At 35.8% G+C, this 7,892-nt stretch overlaps 2 protein-coding genes across 2 annotated transcripts in view; one reads left to right on the forward strand and one right to left on the reverse strand.

Annotated features, from left to right (window-relative positions):
- LOC109826746 (structural maintenance of chromosomes protein 2-1-like) overlaps positions 1 to 2,970 on the forward strand; it is a 17,338-nt gene extending 14,368 nt beyond the window's left edge. The window contains 8 exon segments of the mRNA XM_020393763.1: positions 1 to 77; positions 155 to 339; positions 481 to 574; positions 576 to 676; positions 841 to 1,066; positions 1,290 to 1,364; positions 1,853 to 1,999; positions 2,662 to 2,970. The exon segment at positions 1 to 77 is cut by the window's left edge and continues 4 nt beyond it. Of these exon segments, the coding sequence (XP_020249352.1) occupies positions 1 to 77; positions 155 to 339; positions 481 to 574; positions 576 to 676; positions 841 to 1,066; positions 1,290 to 1,364; positions 1,853 to 1,969 (875 nt within the window). The 3' untranslated portion in view covers positions 1,970 to 1,999; positions 2,662 to 2,970.
- Positions 4,188 to 7,633, reverse strand: LOC109826334 (asparagine--tRNA ligase-like). Its single transcript, XM_020393360.1, has 8 exons — positions 7,188 to 7,633; positions 6,176 to 6,412; positions 5,507 to 6,085; positions 5,202 to 5,387; positions 5,056 to 5,120; positions 4,854 to 4,983; positions 4,689 to 4,747; positions 4,188 to 4,571 (listed from the first exon to the last, which is right to left on the reverse strand). The coding sequence occupies exons 1-8, from the start codon at positions 7,617 to 7,619 to the stop codon at positions 4,388 to 4,390; spliced, it is 1,872 nt and encodes a 623-aa protein (XP_020248949.1). The 5' UTR covers positions 7,620 to 7,633; the 3' UTR covers positions 4,188 to 4,387.

A 7,892-nucleotide genomic window follows, 5' to 3' on the forward strand; every position in this document is an offset into this window, starting at 1 on the left:
GCATTGTTAAAGCGCAGAAGAAGCTTCAACAGAAACTCAGTGATGCAACCCTAGAGCGGAAGAAGATGGAAAATGAGGTACAACAGCTATTTCTCCCCTCTTAATCAAAGAATAATGGCATTGTTGGGTATTCATATAATTTTGAACCTTCTAGGTAAAGCGCATGGAGATGGAACAAAAAGATTGTTCCCTTAGAGTTGATAAATTACTTGAGAAACATGGATGGATTGCTAGTGAGAAACAGCTATTTGGGAAAAATGGAACAGATTATGATTTTTCATCCTGTGACCCTTATAAGTCAAGGCAAGAACTGGAAAAGCTTCAAGCCGAACAGTCAGGGTGTGTTACTTCACTGTTAATAACCTGTTAGTTATGACTTTTCTTTCCATGATTCCTGACGTGATGAGTTTGAATACTTGAAGCTTGATTGGTAGTGTCTTTGCTTTTTATTTATTAACTGTTGACTTTTGGTACTTGTAGACTTGAGAAGAGAGTCAACAAAAAAGCCATGGCCATGTTCGAAAAAGCAGAAGAAGAATACAATGATTTGATTTCCAAAAAGAACATCATTGAGGCATGTTTTTCAGAATGACAAGTCAAAAATCAAAAAGGTGATTGAAGAATTAGATGAAAAGAAGAAGGAGACTCTGAAAGTGACATGGGTCAAAGTGAACAAGTGAGTGGAAAGGCGCCAACTATAAAAGCTAATACTTTTTTCAGCTTAATACTAGTTCTTTGATGCTGTAAGACTATTATATTGCATCTAGTTTTCGCTGACAGCATATGCTTTGCAGTTTCAGGAGATACATCTTATATCTCACCCGACTTGAATAATTTCAGGGACTTTGGATCTATCTTTAGTACCCTTTTACCGGGTACAATGGCTAAGCTTGAACCACCTGAAGGGTGCACCTTTTTAGATGGACTTGAGGTTCGTGTTGCATTTGGAACTGTTTGGAAGCAGTCACTATCTGAACTTAGTGGAGGACAACGATCTCTTCTCGCATTGTCGCTCATTCTCGCACTGCTTCTCTTTAAACCTGCACCACTTTATATACTCGATGAGGTGCTCTCGTATATTCTCTTTGTTACTGAAATCAGCTACATGATCTTTATGATTCATTACCTGATTTATATAAGTTCTTGTAACTCTAATCTGTTTCTCATTGTTGCTCATAAGAAGTCAGATGATGTCATTGTTCCTACATATAACTACTAAGTCCTTTTATTAATTTGCATTTGTAAAATCGAAACTGCCATCGAGGTTTTTACGTTATTTTCTGTCGCAGGTTGATGCTGCCCTTGATCTCAGCCATACACAAAATATTGGAAGAATGATCAAAGCTCATTTCCCACATTCTCAGGTTTACTTTAGTCCTATTTGCTTGCTGGAATTACACCTATCTGAATTTTGTCATCTACATTTTATTCAGAGTCGAGTGCGTAGCCATTGTCTCTCTACTGTGAAACATCTGATATGGATTTAAATATTTCCCTCAACTTTTAAAGTGAAATTCATTTTGATCTTTGAGAAGGAATCTTCATAAAATCTTCCTTTTTGTAGAAATCATGGAAAAGTTATACTTATGCTAAAAAAATATATGGCACTTGTCAGTAAGTCAGCATTTGTCCTTTTTAAGATGACTCGGACTGTCCTGGAATGTGTTTGATTTGCATATAGAAAGTATATATTGATAATAATTTGTTCTTTTGTTCCTATCGTCTTTGACCTTGACATTGCTCAGGTTTCAATATCTTGTTAGATCATATATCTACTTCCTACTCTAACAATAGAGGAGTTTGCATTTTGAAAATTCATCGTCTTAAGTCATAGAATGTTTATAATGTGCAGTTCATCGTAGTTTCTCTGAAAGAGGGAATGTTCAACAATGCCAATGTCTTGTATCGGACGAAATTTGTTGATGGAGTTTCCACAGTTACAAGAACAGTGGCATCTAAGCAGAAATAGTTCTCTGAGGATTGTGTTGTTCCTTTCCTGGTAAGTAGCCAACTATTTACTGGTTTTTTTTTAGCTGGAGTTACAAGATTTTAATTTGAGTACACTTATTGACTCTGTTATGTTTTATTGAATATTTTAAAATTTTGTTGTTCATAATGTTCTGCAGCATCTTGGAATGCCAATTTTCATTATAATAAAGAAATGCGAAATACAAAGTGCAAAAGGGATCATAGTAGAAATATATTACTTAGCATACAAGAAATTTTTTGATATCATGCCATCAACTTCATTTCCTTTGCTGGAAAATGAGTTTTGTCAAGACACAAAATATAATACTTATACTATGCGAGTCAAAAACATCTCCCTACAAACTCCTTCAGTATATCAGTAGAGAATATTACGCGTCATGGAAACTTCAGCCCCTTCACTATAGTTCACCTGGAGCAAGTGTAAGTTAATTATTTTTATGCTCTTCTGTAGCTGCTGCTGCTGCATTCTTTTTATGCTTCTTTCATTTTATGAAGCAGGTGTGGATAATAAGTACAGGTATTTGAATCTGTAGCTTGGTTTATCGCTTTTCCCTCAGCCTCCTTGTTCAGAGCTTGATAAATTTCTTATTTGGCCTCAAATTTTTGTCTAAGGCATAAATTTTATTGGATGATATGCTGATGATGCGTTTGCTAATCTTAATCCACTAACAGTGCTCCGAAATGAAGGACGCCGAGGATGTTTATTGCTTCCGGTAACGTCATTACTCCAGGCGTGAAGATAACAGCATGTGTTTATTTGTAATATTATTTTCTTTTTCCTCATTGAATACTGTTTTATCTGATGTATTATTACAGAGTGAAAATATGTAAGCCTTTTGCTTAGACACAACAGTTGATGTACGACAAATCCTAAAATCTCAACTTTTTACAAGGCCTATCTTTTCATTCTAGAGTAAAAGTTGTTGAAGAAAATCCTGTAATCAACTTTTAGTAACACTAAAGCGTTATATTGTTCCGACGCCAAATTTCTCTACAAATTCTACAGCATCCATAAGGCTTTTTATGTACATACTCCCTACGTGTACCTTATTTGCAGATTTACTCAAAACTAACTATTTGCTAATTTTGCGTTATGTTGTTCCAACTCCAAATTTCTCTGCAAACTTTACTATATTCGTAAGGCTTTTTATGTATGTACTCCCTACATATACTTGCAGATTTACTCCTCAAAACTAACTATTTGCTAAATTTCCCTCATGTTCCTTGTCACTAGATTAAAATACCTCTCATTACCGCGTTTTTAGTTTTTTTAACAGATGACAATAAATTGACAAATGATAACTTGGTCACATCATCTCTTGTTCCCTTCTTCATCACCCCCCCACCCCCCCCCCCCCCCCACCCCCAAAAAATAACCCCATTTAACTAAGAATTTGGGAATATTGTCATTTACCAGGTTTGGAAGCCCGTTGGGTTGATGTAAGCCCTGAGATTCAAAGAGGGCGACTTCTTGTTTAGTCCAATTCATAGCCAAAATTGCTAGTTGTTGTTGCTCACCTCACTTGACTAAATATATAAAGCCATCTACATTCTCACACCACCGATGTGGGACTATACCGTTATAAGGTATAACAATCACCCCTCCCTAAATAGGAGGCATCTTCTTGTGAGGTAACACTTAGTGCAACACTTCGTTTGCTTCAATTTACCGCCAAAAATGATAACTATTGTTGCTATTTGCCTCCCTTGACTACCTATATAAACCCATCTATATTTCCATAACCTGTGGGATTATACCATTTTAGGTATCACAAATATGCTCGAAATACTAACAAATCAACCGTAATGAACGCATGGGCAAGTTAGCAAGTAGCTAGATATGGAAAATCTACAGATAGGATAGATTTGGGGAGGATATAGCTAAGGCAACCCTATTCATAAATCAATGATCCAAGCAATAACCAATTTAATATCTCCTATTCAAAATTAATAGATAATTAAGGGTCTTCGAGATATTGGTTTCACAAATCTCATGTATTCTGGAATGAGTCATCAAATCTTGATATTATGAAACAAGTCTGCCAAAATCCATTGTTAGTATCCAGGAACTTGATTCTCTTCTTATTGTTGTTTTTGGAAGTGCAATCTTCTTCCACTTTATCATATTTTAGAGCCTAATTATCACACCAAATAGCCATGTTTGAATTCATGCTAATGGGGTTGTCTGAACATGTGTAGATTGTTTCATGACATTTTTCCAAATTACTTCAGAATATACACAATCCAAAGTAAATATGTATGTAACACCTGTTCATGATTATTTCCCTTTCAGCCATACAAGTATACCATACTTAGCCGACTACATATTCACACATGATATTTCCTCTGCTGCAAATTTCCAAAGCTTCTTCTACCCAAGGATCATATCAGGCACAAGTCAGATACTTGCAGAGACATAGGATCGAGGGAATGGAATCGTATCCTTAATGTCATCAAGTCCTGTTACAAACATAACAACATTCTCAAATCCGACACTGAAACCTGAGTGCTTGACTGTGCCATGTCTTCTTATGTCCAAATACCAGTCATATTGTTCTCGGGGTAAACCTAGCTCCCCCACCCTGCAAACATTTTCGCAACTCCAAATATGTCATTATAAGCAGTTTTCAAATATCTTCTTAGCAAGATAAATTTTTTTTTGGTTGCACACAATTTAAAAATTGCAATATCAATATGACCTGGTGCTGATCTTATCGATGTTCTCCTCCTTTTGGCTTCCCCTTACCAATACTCCAACCTGTAAATGAAAACAATTAAGTGTAATATTCCTAAGTAATTGACAACAAAGAGGAAAAATAAATGTGCTTGTAGGAATGACTTGTATAATAGGTTTGCTTTCTTACTCTAGGTGCAATAATGTCAAAAGCAGAACAAGTTTTGCCATCCTCTTTCACATGCACATAAAATGGCTTGACTTCTTTTGGGTAATCATATATAATAACTGGTTGTTTGTAGACTTCATCAGCTAAATAACTGTTACATACAAACTTATAGGGTTAAATAAAGCCAAATTGAGGAAATAAAGGCATTGATATAGAGAGATACCTTTCATGTTCCTCTGATAAATTGATACCCCATTCAATATTTTGTTGGAATGTTTTTTCTGTGACCTATGAATCCAAAATAACATTTTTATTATTTCGGCTAACTTGGGGTATCAGAATTATCAACAAAATGAAATTTGCAGTTACCTTGTTCAGGAGCTCCACAGCTTCTGTATAGGTAATTCTTGCAAAAGCGTTTGATCCTATAGATTGAATACGATCGATACAGTCCTTATCTATTCGTTTTGCTATGAATTTCATATCATCAGAACAGTCATTCAAAACTGCATAAATGATGAATTTCAGAAAATCCTCTGCACAGTTCATTGCATCCTGGAAACATCATTACAAAGAGAAATATACTCACTAAGCATATCAAACAAGATAAAAGTTAATGAGAAGAATGAGTTAGCCCTTTGTAATCATAATTATTGGCAAAACATAAAACTAACCTCTAACTCTGCAAAAGCCAGTTCAACCTCAACCATCCACATCTCTGCCAATTGCTTCATAGATTGCGATTTCTCTGCTCTAAATATCGGTCCAAAAGTATAAACACTGCTCAGAGCGCACGCGTAACTCTCAAGGTAAAGTCCAGCAGACACCGAGAGATATGCTGGCCTCGAAAAGAAATCTTTAACATGATTCAATTCTGTTTTATTAATTTTACTCTCACTCTGTTTTCCTTCAATTTGTAGGGCCAACTCATTTGCCTTCTGAAGATCCAAAAGCGCTGCAAGAAGAACTTCTCTATTGCTCTCACTTCTCTTTAGTTCTTCAATGTTATTGCTTTTCTCCTTGATTGAAGACTTGATTACTTCAAGGCTTAAATTTTCTCGATCATTTGTGGGATTTAAGTTTGTCGCATCTTCTGTTTTGTTTAGAAGAGTTGTTACCTGAAACATATTGCTTGAAGCTCCAATATCAGTAGTTGTGATAACGGGCATGTGCACGTAAATGAACCCGTTGTTATGGAAGAATGTGTGAGTGGCATAAGTTAGAGTGTTTCTGATGCGAGTTATAGACGCTACCTGCAAAATTCTTCAACTTTCAGATATATATTTTTACACACAGATACACAGATTTAATCAATAATAAAAACAGTAAGCAGATCAACTTACGGTAGTTGTTCTTGGTCGAAGGTGAGAATAAGCTTTTAGAGACTCCAAACTTATCCTCGTCTTTGCAAGCGGGTATTTTTTGAGATCGACAACTCCAACGTGTATAATTTTTTCTGCCTTGAGCTCAATTTTGTGCTTTCCTTGAATAAGCGGTTGCTCCAAAACACCTTCTACCAAAATTGAAGTCCCAGTTGACATCACCTCGCTAAGGAGGGACATAGATGAGTCTATTACTACCTGGGAAAAAATGGAAAACAAATTCAATTCAGAAACTTCTGAATATGAAATTAAGCATTGCCAGTTTAATATGTATCTTAATCGACCCATGCTATAGTTAATTACATTTATAATTTTTCTAAGAATACATTAAGCAGCAAAATACGTGTTATGATTCAATGAGAGTATCTATAAACATCAAAGTGTCCTATCGTACTAGTACATACAAGTATACATTCCAAAAAGAACAATTTTTCAAAACCGACTGAATTTTTTTTTTTTTTTTCAAAACCGACTGTTTTTTTTTTTATTTATCAAAATCGACCCGGTTTTGTGATTAAAAAAAAAAAAAACAGTCGGTTTTGAAAAAAAAAAAAAAAAATCAGTCCGTTTTGAAAAATTGTTCTTCCAAAAAAATAAATGTCTATTTTAACAAATATACATCTTGAAGTACTTCAAAAATACCCGTTTCTCCTAGACCATTCTAAGAATGATATTTAAATTACATCAGAAACTGAAGTGAGACCTGTGATGATTTGAGAAGGAAAAGGAAGAAAAAAAAAAAAGAAAAGAAAAGAAAAGAAAAAACAACAATAGAAGAGGGAAATGCTACATGGAAAATATAGCCACCCTATATTAAGAAATTAAAAAAAAAGCAAGAAGAAAGTTTTCTCGTGTATGCCTAGACATATTTTCCTTTCTAACCCATTTCAAAACTCGGAGCATATCTTCCCAAAAATTTAAAAGTTAAAGGGGAAAAAAAACCACAAGCATCGAGAAATCGAACTCAGAAAACCTGAAGGTTGTCCACGCAGGACCCATCATTAATCTTCAACAAAACAACACAAGGCCGATGATCCTCCTCCTTCCTCTCAACCTCTCCATCTCTACCCAAAATCAATCTCCCAACGCTTCGAAGCATCCGAATCCTCGCCAAAATAGCCTCGCAACAACCCACATTGCTCCTCGTTTCATCCCCCACTTCAAAAGAACCCACTTTGCTCCCTTGATCTTTCTTCATCTTCTTCTCTCTCTTTGATTTCACCCATCCACCCACGACCACTCTCTGCCCAACCAGGCCCAGCCCTTTGTCGCCGCGACTAAGGATGGATTTTAACACCACACGTTTCGAGTACTTGAAGTTTTCGATGGGGATTGTGGTTGTTTGGTTTTGTTCAGAAGACATTTTTGATGTTGGAGCTTGTGTATGGTACTTTGAGTTTAGCATGGTTATATAAAGAGAGGGGGTTATGAAGAGAAGGGGGATGCTTTGCTTTGAGAAACTTTAGAGGGGAAGCTAAGGATGCTTTGTTTTTTGCGATGAGGGTTTTTGATTGCCGAAAGGAGAGGAGAGAAGGGAAGGCAAGGAAGGAAGGAGGGTGTTCGCGGGTTTCCCCGGGAAAAATTTGAGGGAAGGGGACAATTGTTGCAAGGCCCTTGTTTGTGTAAATTATGTTTTTTCCTATGATATGGGAAGATAGAATTTACTTTTGAAATATTT

The sequence above is a fragment of the Asparagus officinalis genome, chromosome 10 (genome assembly GCF_001876935.1).
Source record: "Asparagus officinalis chromosome 10, Aspof.V1, whole genome shotgun sequence".
NCBI classification, from domain to species: Eukaryota; Viridiplantae; Streptophyta; class Magnoliopsida; order Asparagales; family Asparagaceae; genus Asparagus; species Asparagus officinalis.

Bases quoted from the DNA above. Each gene is read 5' to 3' on its own strand.
- LOC109826334 (XM_020393360.1), bottom strand. From the start codon at position 7,619: ATGCTAAACTCAAAGTACCATACACAAGCTCCAACATCAAAAATGTCT. The intron at 6,086-6,175 runs GTAAGTTGATCT...AGAATTTTGCAG, and splicing joins TTCGACCAAGAACAACTACC to GTAGCGTCTATAACTCGCAT. The intron at 4,984-5,055 runs GTATCTCTCTAT...TGTATGTAACAG, and splicing joins TTATCAGAGGAACATGAAAG to TTATTTAGCTGATGAAGTCT.